Genomic DNA, 25,574 nt, shown 5'->3' on the forward strand with positions numbered 1-25,574 from the left:
ATCCAATAATAAGCTGCAAAACATTCCTTGGGATAGCCGGCTTCAGTTCTCACCAATGGAAGAGAGCGAAGGGGCGTCGTTGTCCGTTTTTTTTACAGTCTATGGTCTGAATATGGCTGATCTCCACTTGCAGGATGGAGAAGGTTTCTTCATTGTAATAGTGTGATTCAGCCGGGGGTAAATATGTTGCACACAAGGACATGTGACGGTCTGTGGAGACAATGTCTTTTGGGGTTTTTAACCAAATGTAAAATTTTCCAATTTTTATAGATTTGATAAAGTCTATGAGTTGTGTTCTGTACCATATCAACATTCTCTGCCCTGACTCTCTGCCCTGAGTCACCCCTCTTTTCGTTGATGTTAGAACTATTTCCCTAAATACAATTGGGCAGCCAGTGGACAGATCTCTTACATTTAATGTTTTTTTTGCTGTATAATGTGTTGACGCCTAAACCTACCCATAACCGAAGCGTCTCATATGGACGCTAAAGGGTGCTTTGTGCGTCGGATATTGAAGAATGTTTGAAAGTGACGATTTGGGGATGAGAATGTGTTGCGTCAGAAGGTTGAGTAGAAGTAGGTTTAGAAGGGTGCTCGCCAGCGCCCTCTTTGCGGTTGATGTGTATATTAAAAAAAAAAAAAAAAAAAAAAAAAATACAGTGATAACAAATTTACAAACTGTTTAATTCATAAAATTTTATTAAAATAAAACAATTAATTGATTAACAGAATTAATTAACTAAATCCATAAAATGATCACATGATGGGAACCCCTAAAAAGTTATATTTATTAAGTGCCTGGCAGAACCCTTATAATGTTTCTTCTAAAGAGTGAACCAGAGATGTATTACAAAGTATTATATTCAGTGCAGTTTTATTGGTATTTCTAATTAAGTATAAATATTTTTGTTGACTTTTATTTCATAGCATTTTAATTTTGAGGCGTTTTTATCTGTTTTGCTTTAACCTCAGGATGCACACATGCATTACCTGTAACTTGCACCTGAAAAAACAAAACAAAACAAAAACAAAAACACACACACATTTGAGCTAAAGAGGCTGTCAGATGCTGTTAGAATCAATACTTAATCGAATCAGATATTTTGTGTCTATTTAATTCCTCTCTGTTGCTCTGACTTTCTTCTTTAAGTTCAGGAAGTGTTGAGTCTATAAGACTGACTGTGTTTGACAGCGTGTCATTAATAGGTTAGGATGGAGCTCAGTTCACTTCCTCTAATGATCTGTGAGTATTATTTTCTCATTTATGCATCAGTTGTGCATTTTGTATAATGTTGTAGTGAATCGGTGTTCATTCATCTTTTTAAGTATCTGTTTTTTATTTATGCTGCTAATACTTTGAGTATCAAATCCATCAGTAGTTCATGATATCTGTGTGTGAAAGTGAAAAACACCTGATGTGCTGAATGAGATCAGTGTATTGGTCATTACTGTGATTGTCGTTCAGTTTAGCCCTCTGGGCTTCTTCATTAATGTGTTACACTTGGCTTCCTTTCGTGCAAAAACGACCGAAGCCTTAAAATTTTACTTTTTTTTTTTCCCCAGGAAAACCAATGAAATATATTTTTGTTCAATAATATTTTTTTTTATTATTATTTAGAATTTTTAAAGATTTTTATGATATGAATTAATTATATAATTTTTATGAGCTATTTTTTCCATTAGAATTAATATATATATATATATATATATATATATATATATATATTATTTTTTTTTATTATTTTTTTTTTTTCAATAAATGCAACATTTCACATCAAAATAGAGTGCAGGCCTAAAAAAATAAATAAAATTCAAGTGAGAAGAGCGCCATCTAGTGGCTTTAAAAATATATAAATGTGTGTAATGTCCTGTAACCGCCTATAGGCTGCCTATAGCTTTTTTATTTTTTTATTTAATTAAATTTTTTTGATTCCCATTCGGAAAGAAAAACAAACAAATTACTAAGCAACCACTGAATGGAACAACACAAAATATATATCATTTTAAAGCTCAGGATCTCAGCTTTTTAATGCATATAATCACATGTATCTAAAACCGAGTGTACCGCCAGCAGGCGCCACCTAGCTGTGAAAATATTCATTACCATATTTTTCTAAAATTTTGCCTTGATTAACACAAAGTTGATGTCATTTGAAAGCATAGAGTCTGAACTTTACAGTGAATGTATCCACTTTGAAAAAATCTTAAGTATTGCTGAGTTATTTGCTGATAAATAGAATTTCTTTTTTTCATAATCTATAAAATAATGTACTGCAATGTGTTAAAAACATCATACAGAAACATTCACAGATCATTGAAAATGACACTTCATTTTTTACAGCATATTATTACAATTAAAATGAGCCCATGTCTTTTATGACAAGATATTCTTCCTGGAGAAACAATTGCCCATGAGGGGGCATAAAAGACTGTACAAAAAGGCTATCTCTGTTCCAAATGCTGTAACTTTTGATTCCTTTATCCAATTTTTTTTTATTTTAATTTTTTATCCAGATGCAGCTAACATGTAGGGGGACTTCACTAAAAAAGAATTTTCCTCCTACCTTATTTCCTTCCTGAGTTATTCCATGACAAATAAGAAAGATATGCAAAATCATAATAAAAATTATATATATATTTTGTCTTTTATCAGCAGTTTCTCGGCAGGACAATATTTTCAAAAAATGTAAAAAGAGTTCTTTCAAACGATACCTACCTTTTGACTCTCCTTGCTACAGTTTTGGAGTTATGATTATATAGTTTTTATATAGTTTGGAGCAAAATTTGCTGTTTCAGTCTTACCAGTTCATTTCTCTGTGTGTGTTTGTGTGTGTGTGTGTGTGTTTGTGTGTGTGGGTGTGTGTGGGGGGTGGGTGTCTTATTTGCACTCTTGATGTTTTAGAGTGTCACCCCTTCATTGCTGTGAACTTTTTTTCTGCACAGTGGCTGATCTGTAGTTTGTACCACCAAAAGTTTCTCGGAGTTTTCCTATTTTTTCGTATTTCCCATTCATTTCCTATGGTCGGTCATTTTTGCACGAAGGAAGCTAAGTGTGACTTTTTTTTTTTACGACCCTTTAACATATCTGAATAATCTTCTTGATTTTTTTTTTGTGTGTTCACATAGGTAATATAACAAAAGTCACCAAGATTCACCCCCCTCCGATGAAGCAAAAAAATTCAAAAAATTCATAATTCAGAAGCCCAGAGGGTTAATTATGGTTCATGTGTGAATCAAACATGTTGTCATGTTCTGTAAAGTTGTCTTTGTTTTCTTCAATAGATCTTCACTATCTACACTGTTAGACTTTGCCGTAATTTTACAGTTACTTACCGCAAAAAAGCCCAGTAAAATACCATTTATATTATTTACGGTTAACTGCTGTATTTACAGTAACTTACTGTATATGGAATTTACAGTACTTTACTGTTTTATATATTTTTTTCCCCATCTTGTTCTGCAGATGAAAATCATGAATCTGCATTCTCAAAAGTTAAATAAAATAAATAAATAAATAAATAAACGTGGATGGAAGGATTTAAAATGAGTTCTTAGAGAGACCAGAGTAATTTTTATATTAGCATTTTCTCCCCAAAAAAAAAAACAAAAAAAAAACATATATATATATATATATATATATATATATAATTATATATATATATATATATATATATATATGTATATATATACACACACACACACACACACACACAAACATTCACAACTGGTTCCCATACAGGCAATATAAATGAAATAAATGTATTTTTATTTTATTTTAAATTAATATAAACTTTATATATATATACACTTTGTGTATTGAAGGCTGTAGAATGCACTGATTGCTATTACGGTTCTAAATCACCTTAGAGTATTAATACACAATTAATGTCCAGTAACTAGGAGAGGAGTAAAGAAACCAGAGTCAAAGATCAAATTCACTCACTGTATTGATTATTAGTTTCTCACAATGTCAACAAAATGTAAATATCACAATAAACAGCGTAGGCCTACGTAAAATAAACAAACAATAAAAACAATGTGGTTATATTCAAACGATACAATTATATTAAGAGAGGGCAACGAATTGGTGGTAATAAGCAAGTGTACTCAGTTTTAAGAAGTCCCAAGTATTCCAGATGAAGTCCACTTAATGGAAGAAGGGTGCAGAAACGTCGGTCCTCAGACGCGATGCCGTCCGGTCCTGATAGGGTTAATATGATGATGTTCAAAAGGGCCTGTAGCTTCGTGTGCTGTGATGTTCAGTGTGTGTTTGTGTGATGGGTTTGTGTGATATGGTCAGCTGGATAAATGTAGATAAACGTGTGGTTCTATAATAAAACAAACAAACTCAATTAGTTTCTGTTACAACTCTTACAATAAAAATGCTGCGTCATTATCACTCCACGTGATTGAACGTGAAAGACATCACAAACAGGTGATACATGCATAATATAGCAGCTGTTCTTTTATGACTGAATAAATATCTTATTGATGCATTAAACAGAATATCAAACAATGATTATTAGACAAAATAAATGTAAGATAAGCACTTACAGTCTGCAATGACGCACGCGCGAGTATTCACCACAGAAATCCAACAACCTCAGGAGCGATCACACAACATCAGCCGCCCATCACATATGAAATACCAAACTGCTCACCAGCTATATTATCGATCTATAACTTTATGGCCTTCTGATGCACCTTAACTCGTCTCGTTTGCTCATAATAACTCGCGCCACATTTCTTCACTCTTTCCTCCATTGCCGCGTATATGCGATCTCGCGTCATTCTCACAGAACTCGCGAGCCTTCCGATTCAAACTCCGCCTACTCAGCAGACACAACACTTCAAAAGAACACTGTACAACTATACTATACTATAATAAGAACATAAATATAACAGGACCATGGCCTTTTGCACAGCCGCCCCCAAATTTGGTATGCAAATTTGCCATTAGTAGGGTCTATGAGGAAGTCTCTGAGTCTGGGGGTAATATTGGCAATTCAATCAACTTAGCTACTGGTCTTGTGTACGTTTGATCTTTCACTTTGACCACTGCTGTTCTGATTCTCCCATCTGAACTTGGAATGACAGAAGAGACAGTACCAACTCTCCAAAGCGCTCTTGGAATCTGCTCGTCAACGATGAGTACTACAGTACCAACTGCAATATTCTCTTTCTCTCTGTGCCATTTCTGTCTTGACTGCAATGTGGGTAAAAAGTCATGAATAAAATGCTTCCAAAAATGATCACTCAGAACCTGACTATGTCTCCATCTTTTCCTACTGAGTAATTCTGGGTCTGAATAGACAACTTGAGGCAAGGAGGAGTCAGGCCGCCCCATCAGCAAGGAATTTGGCGTTACTGGGTCTGGATCTGCGATGTCGCTAGAGACATAACCCAAGGGTCTAGAATTAAGGATACTCTCAACCTCGATCAGAATGGTTCTTAATACCTCTTCGGTAACTGTCTGTGCGCCTAAGGTGGTTCTCAAGGCTGTCTTTACAGACCTCACTTCTCTTTCCCACGAGCCGCCGAAATGAGGTGCACTTGGTGGATTGAACCGGAATCTGATTTGTTCTTTGGCCAACTGGTCTCTGATACTGGGCTGAATCTGAGAGAAGGTGTCCTCCAGCTCTTTACATCCACCTCGGAAATTTGTTCCCTGATCCGAGAGAAGCTCATAGGGTTTCCCTCTTCGGGCAATGAAACGCCTGAGTGACAGCAGGAATGAATCTCCATCCATGTGATCCAATAGGTCTAGATGTACGGCTCGAGTAGTGAGGCACTTGAATACGATACCCCACCTTTTCTCAGTGCGCCGGCCCACCTTCACCATCAGTGGTCCAAAACAATCAACTCCGGTGGAGTAAAAAGGAGGTTTACACAATCGCAGACTTGATGGGGGTAAGTCTGACATTCTAGGAATCATTGGTTTGCCTCTCCACTTGTTACACTCAAGACAGTGGTGCTGATGTCTTCGAATAGCTTCTCTTCCCCTCAAAATCCAAAACTTACGCCGCAGCTCGGCATACACCCTGCCGGCTCCCGGGTGGTGCAATTGTTCATCGTAATGCTTGATTAGAAGCTTCACCACGGGATGATTCTGTGACAGAACGATAGGGTGTAGAACTGCATCACTCAATCCATGACACCTACGAAGTCTTCCTCCTACTCTAATCAAGTCTAGCTCTTTGTCATACTCAGGAGCAAGCTTAAGAAGTCGGCTATGTACAGAAATGTCTTTCCCTCCCTTGAGTAAAGCAAATTCGTCAGGAAAGTCTTGCATCTGACATTGTCTAAGGATAGACAATTCTGCCTTCTGAAACGCATCTGCACTCAGTGAATCTGTGTTGCCAGCCGCCCCATGAAGAACTCGCGCTGTAGCCTCTATTAACTCAGTATAGCTACTAAATTGACAAGGATCAGGTTCAACTTGCAATTGATGTTCAATCAACGAGCCGCAAAACACAGATTTCTTAAGTTCCTGAACTTCTTCGGGGGCCTTTCTTTCTGGTGCCTTAGGCCAACAGCTGCTAGACTGCATCAAGAAAGCTGGTCCTTGTTTCCATCGCGTTTCTTCAGCTAGCTGAGCCAATGACAACCCTCGCGTTATATCATCCGCAGGATTGGCTGCAGAATCGACATAACGCCAAGCTCCAGGGTCAGACAACTCTTGAATTTCTGTGACTCGGACTCCTACGAACACTCGGTATCTGCACGAATCAGACTGTAGCCAAGCAAGAACTGTAGTCGAGTCAGACCAATAGACGAATCTGGAGATATCTAGAGTTAGCTCTTTCTTCAGGACGTCTCCTAGCTGTGCTCCTATCAATGCAGCGCAAAGCTCTAAACGAGCAATGGAGATCTGTTTCCTCGGAGCGACTCGTGACCTTGCCGCCATAAAGGCAACCTGCGTATTGCCCTGATCATCTTCAGAACACAAGTATGCTACAGAGCCGTACGCCTTTTCAGACGCATCACAAAACACATGAACGCTGCAGCTCTTGACAGGATACTGAAGACTGGAACTGTAGCATCTTGGCAGGTGGATTTGAGACAATTGTGGAAGCTCGCTCTCCCACTGATGCCAAATGTCTAGTAAGCCGGATGGTAGATTAGGATCATCCCATTCTCGTTTCTTCTCCCACAACAACTGTACGACAATCTTGGCTCTTGTGGTATACGGAATGAGATATCCAAGGGGGTCGTACAACTTAGCTAAAGTGCGATAGATGCTCCGCATCGTAATTTCACCATCCTCCCTCTGGTAAGGTTTGTATACCAATGTGTCTGGTCTACATTGCCATATCAATCCAAGGGCATTCTCCTGCGGATTGGCCATTTCTTGACTGAGCTGAATCTCACCACTCTTCGATTTCAACTCAGCAGGAAGGTGGTGAATAACCTTGGGGATGTTACTGGCCCATTGCCTCAATTCGAATCCACCGTCCATAAGATGACACTGCAATCGGTTTACCAGCTGTAGAGCTTGAGCTTCAGTAGAGACACTCTTGAGACAATTGTCAACATAGAAGCTACGCTCCACCGTTTGACGTACTTCATCAGTAGCTTCGAGATCCACCTTTGCATGGGACTGAAGTGCGTAGGTAGCACAACAAGGGCTACATGCAGTGCCAAATGGCAGAACTTGCCACTGATACACGATGGGCGGTTCAGATGTTTTTCCATGACGCCACAAAAAGCGGAGGAAGGGTTTATCTTCGTCAAGGAGACGGATCTGATGGAACATACCCTTCACGTCACTGCAGATGGCCACAGAATGTTCTCGAAAGCGGAGGAGAACGCCCAACAAGCTGGCACTTAAAGTCGGACCGGGGAAAAGATGGTCATTGAGAGACTGACCCTGATACTCAAAAGAACAATTGAAGACAATACGGTTCTTCGCATTGTGATGAACCATATGATGTGGTATGTACCACGCCTTGGAACTCGGATCACATTCTGCAGATGTCAATGGGGTGACATAACCCGCTTGCAACAGTTTCTGAATCTCTGATTCGTAAGACGCAGCCATACTAGGCTCTCTAACTAGTTTCCGCTCTGTGCTGCGTAACAGGGCCATGACTGCCTCTTTGGGTGCATTCAGAGGTGGAGGCGACTCTTTCCAGAGTAGAGGAGTGGCGTACCTTTTGACACCATTCACATCGATCCTGATGGTTTTCTCTTCTAGAAGGCGGATAGCTTCTGCATCTTGTCGTGATCGACTGACTACTTTCTCAGATTGATAAGGAAGGGTATCCAGCTGCCAAAGTTTTTCAACATGACGGAATAGCTCAGCTTCAGGAGAAACACAAGAAATGAATAAACATTCTTGAGGCTGCAAGTGAGGTTTAATAAGACTGGAGGGACCTTGCAATGTCCAGCCAAGCATCGTATGAACCGCTGCTGGACCTCCAGGAGGACCCAATCTCACTGGCTCCACAGGGGTTATCAAATGAGGGTAATCCGAGCCGATAAGTACCAAGGGCTGCGCTTCGTGGATGTCATGCAAAGGTAAATCACGGAGATGGCGATATCTTCTTTGCAAGTCAGAGATGGGGTAAGTATGTTGAACCAGGGCTAGCTCTTTTGCGGTAAAAGCACCCTTGACCGGGTAGGATTTGTCAGGGTGTGAAACAGGTGCTATGGAGAAAGATACAGATCTACCATGAATGGTATGAACATCCTGTCTCACTGTGCGCAGAGCCAAGTCTTCAATTTCACCTTGAAGGTCTAGACGTCGAGCAGCTTCATTCAACAAGATAGTACGCTCAGATCCGTCATCTAGCACAGCATAGGTTTCTAGTGACTTATCACCATTCCGAATGATTACTCGACTTAACTTCAGTAGCACTTGCTTGCCACTCGTAGGCCGATCCAAGTACAGGGTCTGAGAAGCAGGGCTTACTAGGCTTTTCTCCGATGTCTGGTTATTACCTTTACTCATCCCATCAGCGTTGGCATTGACTTCATGAAGAACATCAAGATGCCTCCGTTCACACCGCTTGCACTTCGCCTTTAACGTGCATTTAGATGAAGAATGCCCTCGCCCACAACGCCAACATCTACGTCCCGTTCTAATCCAACTCTCAATCTGCTCCTTAGTTAAGAGTTTGAAGTTGGAGCACTGATTCATGTAGTGCTGAATTGTATCACAGAACGGACAATACTTTTTCGGCTTCTCCTGTGGTCTTTCTGAGTCCATGTATTCAGTCTTTGGGAGCTCTACCAATCCTACTTTCTGCTCTCTTCCATGTAAAACAGTAGTCAGCTTACGGGGCACAAAGCCAGTTCGCTTGTCTTTGTGAACACTGTGTTTCACTTGCTCAGGATAGGACCCATACTGTGTTCCTTCTACCTGCACACGAACCTCATATTCCAGCCAGTCTGCGAAATCAATCAGCGTTGGAATAGGTGTCTGAATGGGGTTAATGAATCTCTTGAAGTTAGCTCTTAGGTCGTACGGCAACTTGGCTAAGAGACGAGAAACATGAGAGCCACATTTCAGTTCAGTCCAACCTGTGCTACCTAACTGGTTTAACATTCCAACCAGTGCTCGGACACGAAGGGCAAATGCCTTGAAAGACTTCACATCCCCGCTCCTGATATTGGGCCCATCCATCAAATTAGTGATCCTTTGCAGTGCCAATTGATGTGGCTGCCCATACATATCAGTGAGCGCTCTCATAGTGTCACTGAATGGAGTGCGACTGTGACTATACGAGTCGGCGACAAGTAAAGCATCCTCCAGCTTAAGGTGGTCCATAAGTATTTGGAACTTAAAAGACTCAGAAGCGTCTTCAGGAAGAACGTTGTTTAACGCAAGCTTAAGACGAGCAAATTCTCGAGGATCATCCCGAACGAAATTAGGGATTGTAGGAGTTGGCCCTCGATATTGCATTGGTGGTGGGTGCACCGGACGATGAATCCCAGAATGTCCAAGAGAATGGTGAGATGTACGTAACTGTCCATTATCTCGACTGTACTCTTGCCTCCAATCGATTGGAGAATGATCAAAACGATCCATAGGGGCATCGTTATACAGACGCGCTCTGTCACTTAAGCGGCAATGATAAGGGTCTGTTGCTGGTTGATAAAAAACATCATGAGACCGCATACTGGACCGCAACATTGGTGGGTCATCTGCACATTGCTGACGGGTATCAGACAAACGAGGTGGGCGCCGTGGAACATTAGCATCATAATGATGATCATACCGTGGCAAGCCATTCTTACTACTATGTGGATCATTATACGAAGGGGTCGACATACCTGAATTAGACGGACTATCACTAAGCCTGCCTGTTCTCTTTAAACTGTCTGTAAGCTCCTCAATGAGATCTCGCTCACAACTGCGAACTGTAAGGAGGGATTCATCTCTATGTGGCACCAAAGGAGTATGTTCTGTCTGGCCAGAGTTTCCATCACCCTGAAATGACTCCTGCATACTAGTAGACTTTGGTGTAGATGACACCACAGCTCCTTCATTCGTAAGCCGTTGCTCAGATAATGAAACCTGGGAAGCTAACACAGGAGAGTTAACAATCATGTCAGATATGCGTTGCATGTCCTGCCTCATTCGCCTGTTTTCCTCCCTCATTTCACGCATAAAACTAAGCATATCAGACTGCTCATCTGCAAATGCTAGCTGTTTCTGAGGATAACTAACCTCATAGTCACTCAAATGTGTTGGCCGTCTTGTTTCTCTACGAGGACGTACAACCTCTGGCTCTATAGCTTCCTCACTAGTTCTGGACATCATCGCTAAGGTGGTTATAGCTCCGGCTCGAAGGACCATAAAATGTATTGAAGGCTGTAGAATGCACTGATTGCTATTACGGTTCTAAATCACCTTAGAGTATTAATACACAATTAATGTCCAGTAACTAGGAGAGGAGTAAAGAAACCAGAGTCAAAGATCAAATTCACTCACTGTATTGATTATTAGTTTCTCACAATGTCAACAAAATGTAAATATCACAATAAACAGCGTAGGCCTACGTAAAATAAACAAACAATAAAAACAATGTGGTTATATTCAAACGATACAATTATATTAAGAGAGGGCAACGAATTGGTGGTAATAAGCAAGTGTACTCAGTTTTAAGAAGTCCCAAGTATTCCAGATGAAGTCCACTTAATGGAAGAAGGGTGCAGAAACGTCGGTCCTCAGACGCGATGCCGTCCGGTCCTGATAGGGTTAATATGATGATGTTCAAAAGGGCCTGTAGCTTCGTGTGCTGTGATGTTCAGTGTGTGTTTGTGTGATGGGTTTGTGTGATATGGTCAGCTGGATAAATGTAGATAAACGTGTGGTTCTATAATAAAACAAACAAACTCAATTAGTTTCTGTTACAACTCTTACAATAAAAATGCTGCGTCATTATCACTCCACGTGATTGAACGTGAAAGACATCACAAACAGGTGATACATGCATAATATAGCAGCTGTTCTTTTATGACTGAATAAATATCTTATTGATGCATTAAACAGAATATCAAACAATGATTATTAGACAAAATAAATGTAAGATAAGCACTTACAGTCTGCAATGACGCACGCGCGAGTATTCACCACAGAAATCCAACAACCTCAGGAGCGATCACACAACATCAGCCGCCCATCACATATGAAATACCAAACTGCTCACCAGCTATATTATCGATCTATAACTTTATGGCCTTCTGATGCACCTTAACTCGTCTCGTTTGCTCATAATAACTCGCGCCACATTTCTTCACTCTTTCCTCCATTGCCGCGTATATGCGATCTCGCGTCATTCTCACAGAACTCGCGAGCCTTCCGATTCAAACTCCGCCTACTCAGCAGACACAACACTTCAAAAGAACACTGTACAACTATACTATACTATAATAAGAACATAAATATAACAGGACCATGGCCTTTTGCACACTTTGCTTACACCTCACAAAATTGTAATTGTTGCAAAGCCCGCGCAACACAACCTGGCAGAATGTAAACTGAGGTTTGTGTGACGTCACGTGTCGAGTGCGCGCTCCTTAACGGACGTCCATGCTGAGTGGATCGCTAGAGGCCAGCTGGGGGTTTTTCCATATACTGTCTGGTTTTTTCTGAGGTAAGTACTGAACAAATTTATTTTATAAGTTACTTTTACAAAGTAAACCATTACCAATATCAATTAAATATAGCTAAATTTATGAAGAAAGTAAATAATACAATCTAATAGGCTTTTAATAACAGCTCACAGGACAGTCTAATTTTCCTCGAAACTGCCGCTTTAATATCCCATTAAATGCCATAGAATTGACTGACTGCCTTTTCCAGTGGATGGACCCAATCTAATATTTACTCAAACAAAGGTTTTCTGTCCTTTTTACGACCAGTTATGGCATATTTTACTCGTCAGTTAAAGGCACACTGTGGAGAAATTGTGTTTTTGTCAAACAGCGACCCCTAGAGTCGCTGTGGAATACTTGCACTGTCGTAATAGATACAGACGGTTGGTCTGGGAAGGCCCCCGGGAACGCCCCGTCACGTGATGTGAATTTAGCCCGTGGGGGGAAAACATTGCCTTGGCGCTCATTGAAATAAACGGGACAATCATGCCGAAGAGTTGCTGTGTCGTTTTCTGTACCGCCAATAAACTAACAAATTATGAATTGATGTTCTACATCCTTCCTAATAAACACACAGAACCGGAAATGAGGACAAAATGGCTTTTGAGCTTTCTTTTTTGAGATTACTGTGTGAGTAGATCCCTGTGTGATATAGTAGTGGTTGTTAAACTCGTATTAGGCAGTGCTGGGCTAGTTTTGTCTACATCCCTTACGAAAAAGAACTATAGTAATCCTATAAGATTTCTAGGCTAGTGTATAATACTTATGTGATGTTCTGTAATACCTCTATAGTACTTCTATAGCATGTCCCAAAATACTATAGTATTCCTATAGGATTACTATAATATTTTGTCCCAAAATACTACAAGATTCCTATAGTTGTTTTTCAAGGGATGTCTCATTCACATTAGCGTTATCAGCTGAAGGCTCATGACGCGAGCCGTGAACCTATGGAGACTGCAGTCTGTGAGTTACTAGAGGACTTTAGGGATAACTGTCAGCACAGTCCCTCGGCAACTTCGTACTACTGATCACCGTTTTACAAAAGGATTAATAGTTTGGAGTGAAGCATACGTACAATTGGTAAGTGACAAGGTTTTATGGAGTTATAGTATGCAGCATAAGTTGATTGAGTTATAGGCTAATGTTACCGCTACAGCTGCCGCGATGTCTTGGAGATTCAACCAGATCACAAAATATGTCTGGAAACAACACCTCCGGCCATTTGGTTGGGTCATTGACCCAGTTTTTATTTAAATAAGGGCTATCATAACCTATTGCAGTTCATTTTACAATGTACCGTTGCCGGTCGGCAGGCGTCAATGACTCCCAATACCACATTTTTGTCATTCAAATACACACGATGTTCGCAGTGTTTTCCCCCACGCCGACTCCACCCTCGCCACGCCCCCAACTATGACTAGATGCCGACTGTATGTATACCCCTCCACCCCCCCAACCTCTACGTTAGACTTGTTTATGTCTTGATATTTATGTGAGATATTGAAAACTGTTCTCATGATAATCGCAAGAATCAACGTCAACAGCGTCGTCTGATATCCCTCAGGACTGCGTGATAGATACACCTCACAACACCTGAGTTCAGCTGGCAAACTAGTTCGTGAGGCAAGCTAGGCAAGAAAACATAACGCAAAAAACACGTAAGAGAAACGAGTGTTTGTTAGCAAGTCTGTTAACAGCTCTGATAATCGAAAGCTAGCTAGACATATGTGGAAATTATTGGACTGGTCTAATTATCAGCAATGGATGAATGAACAGCATGTAAAAAAATGACATAGCCTACTACAAGCAAATGACATACTACAAGCAAGCGCAACAACATACAACATAGAATGCAAACAAGTTTACAAATAAGAGATTTATTTACTGGCCACTAAATAAGTTTTCTCAGATCGGATTTCTGATTTATCAAAACGATTCCATTTACACCTGGTCACATAAATGTGTTTTTGCGAAACGGATTTAAATCCGATCTTCAATTCTCGCGCTATATGCAAATTTAATGGAGTGCACGTCACCGAAAGCAACATATATTTGAGCTGCATTTTATTGATCATCAGCTAAAATTTCAAAATCAAAGACGGCAATAAGAGAGAGCAGTAACAGCCCTGGTAAGATCATTTCGTTTCTTTACTTTTAATGATGATGATTGTGTGTTAAGCGTCTGTGACTTACTTTCACTTTGATTTGCGATAGTTTGCACGTTGTCTTGATGAATCGATGCTCAGCTGCGGTGATGCGTGTTCCAGTAGCGTCGTCATATCTGGCAATAACATATAGACTATAATACGCTCTCACACGTTTTTTTATTTATTTATTTTTAAAATTTTTGGGAGGAGTACAATTTACATATGTGGTTTCAACAACCAGATGCATTTACACTTGTCCAGTTTCGTCTGGAATGCGTCTCAGATCTCCTCCTGAAGTGGTTTGAGCGATCGGATTCAAATCCGTCTTGAATGCGTTTCGGAGGACATTTACACCTGGTCTTTTCACGATCAGATAGCTATCCGATCTGAGAAAACGCATGAAGTGGCCAGGTGTAAACAGCCCCCATGACAAAAACATACGCACGAAAGCCGAAAACAAACGCTGGTTGGCCTCTCACGTCCATAGACAGTATATAAACGCTCACGTCCAAATTTGAGGAAGTGGTGGGGGAAGTGACGTATGCCGTAAAGCAGTCGAATTTTGTAGTTCTTTTTGTGCTAGGGTTACTACCCGAACCCCGAAGTTACGTAGTGCCAGTAAAAGCGATACAGACCCTGTCAGGCTATGGCAGACGTGTCATTCAACCTATTGTAAGTCGATGTACCATCACAAGAGTCTTGGAAATATATTATGAAGGTTGAAAAGCTACATAGTGTTCCTTTAAATGTGTGGCGTTTTGAAGTAAGTTAGGCCTAGCGCGTTTTCTCAAAGGCACTCTCTCGCGCTCTCTCTGCCCCAGGCCCGGTTCTATGGGGGTGCTATGCACCCTCAAACGCAAGCAAGAGCAGCCTCGATTGATACTGTTATAATATATTGGCTAAACAGATTTGTCAAACCAAACGCTCCAGTGCATATTTGTGCTTAAAGGGATAGTTCACTTTGAAATAAAATTTTGGTATGTTTTAGCTTACCTCAAGGGCATCCAAGATGTAGGTGTCTTTTTTTCCGCAGTAGTTTCAATTTTGATATTTTTGGCTGTGTTCAAGAGGTAACAACGATATAAATACTGTTCGTTTTCTCACACAAACCGCTCGTTTCGTGTCTTAGGCCATCAATGTGTACTTACGATGGGGAATTGTTTAATTTGGACGATGTGGAATTGTTTTAATTTGGACTCTGTGCTTGCTGTTTGAGACAGTGACCATAGACCTGCATTATTTGACTGACAGACAAGAACGGTTTGACCTAAAAATATCAAAATTGAAACTACTGCGGAAAAAAAGACACCTACATCTTGGATGCCCTTGAGGTAAGCTAAAACATACCAAAATTTTATTTCAAAGTGAACTATCCCTTTAACAGTTATTTGTTTTCGTGCTCTGGAGAACGCAGGAGTTTTTATTAAGTGCCGAATTATGCAGGCTCGCGAAAACTCTCATTAACAAAGTGTAGACACGATGTAAGAGATGTGACAGCTACGTATAAATGCTGGATTCACTCTGCACAGGACCGAAATATGACATGTTAAAATAGTAAGGCATTTAAAGCAATGTAAAGGCAGACTAATTGAAAAATATTCATTGAATTTTTTTCAATTCTATGCCAATTATTGGTAAAACTGTCATCTGATTGTGTAATTGATCAATCTAGCAGTCATCCTAGATCTGTCATTTATCATGTTCATAACATATAGTCATTTGCCAATAATCATTGCTGAAAAATAATGTTTCTTCTATTTCTCTCTTTCCCTGTGTCAACAGGAGCTAACTACAGCCCAGAGTATGTAAGTATGTTTTGACTAACTATCAGATGCATTATGTGATTAACATATTGTAATGCATAACTTGCAGCATAACTTTTTTTAGGAGCACTTGTGTGAATCAAGAAACATTTCTGATTATTTTCAGTTGTACACTTTTTTTTCAGGATTCTTTGAATAGAAAGTTCAAAAGAACAGCATTTATCTGAAATAGAAAGCACTACTGTTCAGTTAGTATTTTTTTATTTATTTTTTTTGGTTGTTGAATGAAATTAATACTTTAATTCAGCAAGGATGCATTAAATTGACCTAAAGTGACAGTAAAAACATTTGTAATGTTACAAAAGCTTTCTATTTCAGATTTAAGTTTGAAGGGCCATAAAGTTACTCAGTGTACCTTTAACGTAATTGTAATTGCTATTAAAAGCAATTAATAGAGTTCCCTAACAAGGGATGTGCAATAAAGCTATACTATTTTAAACTAACTCGACTGGTAATAACTGCTGTTGCACAAGTTGATTCCTCGTCTGTCCATGAACAAATTTAGATTAAATAAACTCATGACCATTTCTCACACATTTTCTCTGTTTTTTTGTTTTGTTTGTTTGTTTGTTTTTTCAGATCAGCCATCAGTGGTTTACCGGTATGGAGGCCAGTCAAGACCAGCTGGGATGCTTTTTCATGCTTCATGCTTTTTTTGCATATTGTCATGATCCCTGCTTTGATTTGTTATGAATTCATTTCTCTTTTTGCATCCTCCTTTTGATTCTAAACTGAACTCAAATGGCACTGCGAATTGGGTAAGAGACAAACATAAATTACTTAATTGGGGAAATTGAGAGATGAAACCATGCTGATGACCTCTGTCTGTGGTGAAGTAGTGAGTTTGACGTGTAATTAAACTCGAGGTTCTGTGGGGTGCGGACTGGATCGATTCCATTCCAAATCTTTGGGGTGCGGACTGATGGGGCAGTGAACCCGAGGTTACCCCGTGAGTCAGTCCTAGAGCTCCTCATGTACGATTTTAGGGGGAAATCTGTTTTTTTGGATACGTTGATTTCTTAGGCGTGCCGCAAGAACACCACAGACACAGTGTAATCACCATGGGAAAATCTCAGAGTAAAACTGGGAGATATGAAAAATATGATACACCGGTGTATTGCCAGATGAGAAGTTTATTTATGTATTATCTTTTTACTCTTTTAATTCATTTTATAACTGTACTGTACATCTTTTTTAATTGTTTTTATAACTGTTTTAAAGTGCCTCTATTATGCTATTTACTACTGAATTTTCTCATAATATACATTTGCACATCACCACATTTTTCAAAGATTCTTAAACGGCTCGTCAGATAAATTAATCTCTCTAAATCCCTCCTTTCCACATGCTACTGGCCAGACAGCTCAGTCTGTTGTGATTGGTTTACTGCGTACAGCGCGCGTGTCTTAAACAAAAAAACCCATTGCCATAACAACATCAGCTGTCCTGAGGCTTCCTACACCGTAAACTAAACAAAGTAACGAACAATGACATCGATTTTACCATATCAATCCGAACGCGAGTCCAATAATGAAACTCTGGAAGAACTAGTTATTCACCCTGAACCTCCATCACAAGGACGACTCAAGCAGGACGTTTCTCAGTGATACACTGCATTAATAGACACAGTTATAGATAATCGTGGCCCACAAACTGATTAGCATTGGTATTTAAAGGGTTAGTTTCAAGGGTTTGCGCATATGCTTCAGTTATTGTGTGCGAGAGAGATCTCAGGACTGGTAGGAGCATATTGTGGCGAGCTTTAACGAGAAGCAGTGGGTCCGAAATTTTAGGATGAGCATGCCAACCTTTGATATGTTGTGTCAACGTTTGTCCACATTCCTCTCCTACGACGACACAACGTTTCGACAGGCCATCCGTCCCTTTGCAGACGCGCATCGGGGTTGCTCTTGTCATTAAACCGCGGAGAAGTAGCCTAATGCCTCAAAAAATCCAATCAGCCTGTTTACATGACAGTCGCATTGGCACATATCCGATTTATGTCTGATTTATTTTCACATATGAATGAGGCCTGAAACCGATCTCGAAATATCTGAATGCATGTGTTTTTTTCCTGTTTACACTGTCATAGAACTGTCACGATCCACACTTAATGAAACCAGGGAAGATCCAATAGCAGTATAATCATTTATTAAGGGTAATCCAAATCGTAGTCCTCCAGGCAGAAATCCAAAATCCAAATAAGCAATCCAACATGAGACACAAAAACAAGAACAGGCAGGAACAGGACACAGAAGTGGCGTGATATACAACAAGGACTCCATAACACATACTAAAACAGACAGGGTATAAATACACAGGTAAATGACAATGCTAATGGGGAATTGGCTGAGTGTAATAATGAGTGACAAGGGACAACTGAGTGCAATGAAGAGACAAGGATCATGGGGAATGTAGTTCGAATGTGACAGACACCGTGGGGAAGGAGGACATCTAGTGGTGACCCAAAGAACACAACCCAGACACTGTGACAAGAACACATCCGATCTGTGTCACATATGAGCAAAAAATCTGAATTGGGTTACATTTCACTTGTAAACGAGGCCTTAGAGCTGTTACACACTACATGAAAGGTCATTTTCAAAAATCCATAATAGGGGCACTTTAATTTTCCTTGCATTATTTTGTGATTATTTTAATTCCTTATTGTGTAAAGCACTTTTAATTGCCAAAGTGTATGACGTGCTATATAAATAAAACTGCCTTGCCTAATGTTGCATCACCATAAATAAATAAAATGGATGTAATTGATTGTGAGAGTGAATAAAGAATATGCTGATGTACATGGACTCAAGTCGCTTTTTTGGAATTTATTAAATTCAATAGCATTCATGTAAAATATAAATAATAAAATAGTGTAAAATGGGCATCTTACTGTAAAATGTATTTGCGGTAAGGGCATCTTACTGTAAAATTAAATTGCGGTAAGGGCATCATACCGTAAAACACATTTACAGTAAGCTACTGTAAAAGGGAACTTACAGTAACTTACTGGCAATAGTGCTGCCAGTAAGTTACCGCAAAAATACGATAAAATGTCTAACAGTGTACATTTATTCTTTACTTGTGATGGGGATCTCAGGAACTCAGATGTTGATTTGATGTCAGGTTTTGTTGTCAAGAGTTTAGTAGTAGATGTGTAGATGATGGCTTGTGTTTCTTCAGTCTCAAACTCTGACCAGTGACGTTAATGACCACGATGATGCCATTTCCCGCATGAAGCAATGATTACATGGAAAATAAGATCTTCAGACTGTGGTTTCAGCTCTGCCATGACAGCATCAGCTAACTATTCTTGAACTTAGATGTTTTCTTCACTCTTCCTCTTTCACCCTCAATCTCTCCACTTATTGACTTATATAGATCTGGAAGAATATATAGAGTTGATTTGATATAATGAAAATGGACAGAGTTGAGCTGATGGAATAGAAAATGAAGCAAGTTCATACATATATACATACATATAGTCGTCATATACTGATGCTTTAAAAATTTCTTCAATATCTGACGCACAAAGCACCCTTTAGCGTCCATATGAGACGCATAACCCTACCACAGACCTAAACCTACCCATAACCGAAGCGTCACATATTGACGCTAAGGGTGCTTTGTGCGTCGGATATTGACGAACTTTCGAAAGCGTCAGTTACATGACGCCTAAACCTACCCATAACCGAAGCGTCTCATATGGACGCTAAAGGGTGCTTTGTGCGTCGGATATTGAAGAATGTTTGAAAGTGACGATTTGGGTATGAGAATGTGTTGCAGATACATAATAAAGTAAAATAGAATTTTCCTAGTTTTACATTGGTTGTACCCTCTAAAATGGAGAGTGTACCAATTTACTAACCCAACAACACAGTCTGTGTTTGTCTGAAAGGACCTTGTGAATTGGTGTCAAAAAAATTTAAATAATAATAACAATTGCATATAATCAGCAGACAAATTAAGCCTTTTTTGGAGCCTTTCAATATTGTATTTTCTCCAGAATGAAGTTGTGAGGATGCAGCTGGTGTGTGTTGATTCTCCAGTTCTGCTCAACGCCACAACAGAGATCTCAGCATAAACACTTGATCAGTGTTTTTATCAGAATTGTTTATTTTTACGTGTCTTAGTTACATTTAAAAATATAAGCACACAAGTTTTCTGTTAATGAGCCTGTTTTATTATTTCTCTTCCACCTTATAATCGTCATAAATTATTCAAATGCTGATTTAAACACATTTATGTATGAAAATGAATGAAGCAACTACAAATAAATCAATGCAATTTGTCTCTTTTGATTTGTAGTGCTGATTTCAAACATCCAGCCTGGACAAACTCAAGGTGATTTATACATTTCCTCAAGTCTTCACACACATTACACAGTGGAACAGAAAGAGAAAGTGTTTAGCAGTGTGTCGAGTACAGTGAGAGTTTGTTGTTTATGTCACAGATGCTGCTTCATGTTTAAACTACATCTGTTTATGTGATGTTATAGAGAGACCAAAGGCTGTAGTGATTATGGTCCAGGTACATGAAACCATCACTGTCAGATGTGTAATACCAGGAACTGAAGACGACTGGACATACAGCTGGTTTACAGACAGATCATCTCAGTCCATCAGCTCTGACAGAGAATTCAGCTTCAGAACTGATGAATCTCTCAGCGTCACTTGTAGAGGAGAGAGAAGAAGTGATGGACAGAAGTCAGAGATCAGTGACGCTGTTACACTGATATTACCACGTGAGTCTGATCCTCTTCACTGCAGAAATCAGTTACACTGAGAAGTGATGACGTGTTAAGAAGGGGTTTTATTTGCACAGAAGAAAAGAAGTTGGTTGTAAATAAAGTGAGGTTATTGTTCTCAGCGAGCAGGGCATGATGTTTCAAGAGGAACAGAGCCGTTAGATTTATCGATATTTTAATTGTATCGCACTATTACTAGACAGACGAGAAATACATTTTCATTATCCTCTTTTATTCACTTATCTTGGTTTCTTTCAGATGTTTTATCATAACTTCTGTTTGTGCAGTTCTTACAGAGGCACCTAAACCTGAGACACCTAAACCTGAGACACCTAAAGCTGTTCTGACTGTTCAGCCTGAACCATCACAGATATTCAGAGGAGAGACTGTCACTCTCACATGTGACATACAGGGGGAAGGATGGACATACAGATGGAAGTGTGGAGATAGAGAGCACACATCTAAAGAGAAAGAGTCCAAGATCACTGCAGAGTTCACACAGAAGTGCGAGTGTAAAGGCTGCAGTGGATCAGTCTGCTCTGACTGGAGTGATGAAGTGACTCTGACTGTGTCAGGTGAGTGATCATCACTGACTGACTTTAGGATCTGTTATGATGATGAGGAAGGAGAACCCAGGCGCAGACAAAGTACACTAAACACAATTTATTATAGGAAAAAACAGGGAAAACAAAGCCCACGAGGGGGCAAAACAGGACAAGACAGGACTATGAATACTAACTCATCTTCTGATGAGCAGAAACCGACCGCAAGACAGCTTCAGCAGCTGAATCGGCCGCTGCTCTCTCTGCAGCACTCACGACTGCGGGCTCTGGAACAGCGCTTGCAGGAGCGGGCTCTGGAACAGCGCTTGCAGGAGCGGGCTCTGGAACAGCGCTTGCAGGAGCGGGCTCTGGAACAGCGCTTGCAGGAGCGGGCTCTGGAACAGCGCTTGCAGGAGCGGGCTCTGGAACAGCGCTTGCAGGAGCGGGCTCTGGAACAGCGCTTGCAGGAGCGGGCTCTGGAACAGCGCTTGCAGGAGCGGGCTCTGGAACAGCGCTTGCAGGAGCGGGCTCTGGAACAGCGCTTGCAGGAGCGGGCTCTGGAACAGCGCTTGCAGGAGCGGGCTCTGGAACAGCGCTTGCAGGAGCGGGCTCTGGAACAGCGCTTGCAGGAGCGGGCTCTGGAACAGCGCTTGCAGGAGCGGGCTCTGGAACAGCGCTTGCAGGAGCGGGCTCTGGAACAGCGCTTGCAGGAGCGGGCTCTGGAACAGCACTTGCGACAGCTAGAGATGAAGAGCGAGAGGCTCCCTTTCTCCTCTTCTTTCTCTTTGAACGCGAAGCCGAATCTGTAGCTGGACTAGCGACCAGTTGGAGATGTTCAGCTGGAACCGCAACAGGAGCAGGGATGGCGTTCTCGGGCAGCGCTGACTCGGTCGAGGAAGACTCAGACGGGGAATCCCAGGAAACTCGTCTCCCTCGTTTACCATGGAGAACAATGGGAACAGAAGAGGCCTCAGGAGAAGTGGAACCAGCCTTATCACCAAGGGCAACAACGGCCAGGACGCGACCCTCTGGGATCACAGGAAGCTTGGCAGAAGGTGGAGAGGACAACCACCATTGTTCCCGGAGCTCCGACTGCCACTTGAGGAGAGACACACTGTCTGCTGGGTTCAATGTTGGTCGGTTCATTCTGTTATGGTTTAGAAGGAAGGAGAACCCAGGCGCAGACAAAGTACACTAAACACAATTTATTATAGAAAAAAACAGGGAAAACAAAGCCCACGAGGGGGCAAAACAGGACAAGACAGGACTATGAATACTAACTAGACTATGACATAGACTTGACGTAACTAGACTACAAATTAACAACAAATACAGGATCAGAACTTCACTGGACAGGAATACTCACAAAGTGATCACACAAAGTATGAAATTGATCGACAATGAACCGACACAAGACAGCAGACATGAGGGGATTAAATAGGGAACAAATAATCAGGAACACAGGTGATAATGGGTAAAGCAATAATGACAAAACGAGGATAACAAGGGGGCGGGGCTAGGGGACGAGACAACGCAAGCACATGGCCAAACAAATGGCCATGTGCTGCACATGAAACATGGGCCTGTCATGATTCTGCCGCAAGACAAGAGAAAATCAAAGACAAGAAGGCAGAATCATGACAGGATCTTGCTCAGATTGTATATTATAATGTTTGCTTTGTGTTCAATTATTATTATTAACAAAATTAGAGTAAAAGTTTAGGCTTGATTCACTGTAGATCACTGTAGATTAATTAAACATCAGATCAAGCCTTCTGCCTGCGCTAATAATTATTATGAACATTTGATCAACATATCTTTGTTAAAAGATATGGTTTGTACCCTGGAATCTTTTTTTTTTTTTTTTTTTTACACCCTAAAATGCAAATATATGCATTTCTTTGTTAACTATAACATAAATGTAACTTAAGTGTTTTTTTTAAATAGAAACAACTGTATGCATAATGCAATCTGTCCATTAATAATCATTCAACAACAAATAATAGCACAAAACTATGAAAGACATTTGAACTATAAAAAAAAAAATGCATGTTGATTCATGTTTTAGTTTGTTGTAAAAATGGTATTACAAAGATATTTTTTTAATTATAGTTTTAAGATCAATTAATTAAAAAGGGATCATTTGATTATTTTAAGCACTGGATTTGTCTTCATGTACTTTCATTCTGAGAGTTTAAAGTTTAACCTCTTGTGTTTGATGAACGTAAAACAGCATATAATTACATTACTCACAAGAACAGAGAAAAGTATTAAAAAAGTATATTAAATATAATAAATAGAAATGATATAAGTCATAAGCAGTGATAGATGATGACTGAAGGCTGTATCACAAGATCATGAAATATTTACAGACAAACCCAGAGTAACTGTGAAGCCCCAGAGTTCAGTGTTCACTGGAGACACAGTTACTCTGAGCTGTGACGTGGGACGCTCAACTGGACTGAAGATTACCTGGTACAAAGACTTCAAGATAATAAAATCTGGTGATGAGATTAAAACACTGAGAGATGTGAGAATCTCTGATGGAGGAGAGTACTGGTGTGGTGAAATAAGAGAAAACAACCACACAACACAAGGTCATAGAGTCACGTTAACTGTAAGAGGTAATGTGCCAATCTGATTTAATAATAGGAATATTATGAAACTTAATGTCATCCAAGTAAGTTAAGTATTTCAGAAATGTACATATACAAAGTCACAGTTAGCAAAAAAAATTTTAAGTTAAACAATGAGCTCACTGAAGTAATGAATACTTGTTTGTTAACAAATGAGTAACATTTTAGCATTGGTGCATGTTGATTCAGATATTATGTAAATTAATGTCATCCATCAACAGTATCATGTGCTGTCAGGTAAATTAAACACAATTCATTTCTCACAGAGAGACCCAAAGCTGTATTGCGTGTTCAGCCTGATGGACGAGTGTTCAGAGGAGAGACGGTCACTCTCACATGTGACATACAGGAGACAGACGTCACTAGCTGGAACTACACCTGGAATAAAGATGATTCAGAGATTCATGTCAGTCAATCACAGGAATACAGAATCAGTTCAGTTAATGAATCTCACACAGGTCAGTACAGCTGTAGTGGAAGAGAGACGCGAGGATCACGATACACACACACCAGTGATGAAGTTACACTGACGCTTTCAGGTGAGTGTGAGAATCTCTCCTTCACATCAATCTGATTCACATCCATGGAAAAATTACCACTGAGATCAGTGTATCTTTTGTATACTTCAACAAGTGCTATTAAAAGTCTTTGAAATATGTGCATTAAAGAATAATTGTATGATGCTTTTAAGTATAAAATATGAATGATGAACAGTGACAGACATGATTGATGACTGTAAATAAATGTTGGTTTAAAAGTTGGATAATATTTGTCAAACTCCAAAATAGCGGTCAGTGAGCAAAGATTCAAATCAATAGCTTCACTGAGACCTACATGACACAATCATATGTTTTAATCGCAAGGTTTAAAAGTTAAGAAACAGAAGAAAAGTAAAATCTGGTGGCGCTAGAGGGTACCTTATTTTTTATTATAGATAAGAAAATCGAACAAGTTTTGATGATGATAAAATTATTTAGTTCTTTCATTTTTCAGGTTCAGACGCTCCATTGCCAGTTCTCTCAGTTCTCAAACTGCTCAGTTTTCTACTGGCAGCTTCTACATATATGCTCGTGTCCGTCATTATAGGAGTCAAATGCTACAGAGCTCATGGTGAGATTCTCTCTCTCTCTCTCTCTGATCTGTTCTCCCACAGATTAATTTAACCAGATCTAACATCACTATGAATAATTAACCCTTATTCCATATCTCGTGTGTTTTACAGCTCAGTCTGATGAGATCAATCAATATGCTGTAACAGAGGAGTGAAAGTCTGCTGTCCTGATGAATGAATCCCATTCTGTTTCTTTTTTTCAACATTATTTAGTTATATTCATAATGTGTCTGAATTTGACATAATTAAGGCTTAAATGAACTCTGCCTGAGCTACTGCAGCTTCACTAATCGTTTCTCTGTCGTATTTTTTCTTTATTTCTGTTTTGAATATGTTGAAGTAAATTCAAAAAAGTGTTTATCCTCATTGTTTGCCAAAATGATTTTGTAATTAATATGAAGCTATCATTTTAGTCTTTATTTGTTTCACTATATGTCTTGAATTTCTGCTTTATTTA

At 39.8% G+C, this 25,574-nt stretch overlaps 2 protein-coding genes across 4 annotated transcripts; one reads left to right on the forward strand and one right to left on the reverse strand.

Annotated features, from left to right (window-relative positions):
- The first annotated feature begins 1,223 nt into the window (after window positions 1–1,223).
- LOC309493235 (B-cell receptor CD22-like) lies at window positions 1,224–25,574 on the forward strand. Its single transcript, XM_082162387.1, has 8 exons — window positions 1,224–1,243; window positions 20,390–20,425; window positions 20,580–20,825; window positions 21,116–21,403; window positions 23,743–23,994; window positions 24,273–24,545; window positions 25,000–25,116; window positions 25,229–25,574. Exons 1-8 carry the CDS (start codon window positions 1,237–1,239, stop codon window positions 25,270–25,272), a joined length of 1,263 nt encoding a protein of 420 aa, XP_082018513.1. The 5' UTR covers window positions 1,224–1,236; the 3' UTR covers window positions 25,273–25,574.
- LOC309493195 (uncharacterized protein) lies at window positions 3,819–11,915 on the reverse strand. 3 transcript variants are annotated; one of them, XM_082162315.1, is made up of 3 exons: window positions 11,551–11,915; window positions 4,555–11,324; window positions 3,819–4,328 (listed from the first exon to the last, which is right to left on the reverse strand). In XM_082162315.1, exon 2 carries the CDS (start codon window positions 10,802–10,804, stop codon window positions 4,967–4,969), a length of 5,838 nt encoding a protein of 1,945 aa, XP_082018441.1. In that variant the 5' UTR covers window positions 10,805–11,324; window positions 11,551–11,915; the 3' UTR covers window positions 3,819–4,328; window positions 4,555–4,966. The 3 variants fall into 3 exon arrangements, with proteins under 3 accessions (XP_082018441.1, XP_082018442.1, XP_082018443.1); XM_082162316.1 differs by having other exon boundaries at window positions 4,551–11,324; XM_082162317.1 differs by having other exon boundaries at window positions 11,547–11,915.

The sequence above is a fragment of the Leuciscus leuciscus genome (assembly GCF_965113295.1).
Source record: "Leuciscus leuciscus genome assembly, chromosome: 2".
Classification (NCBI taxonomy): Eukaryota; Metazoa; Chordata; class Actinopteri; order Cypriniformes; family Leuciscidae; genus Leuciscus; species Leuciscus leuciscus.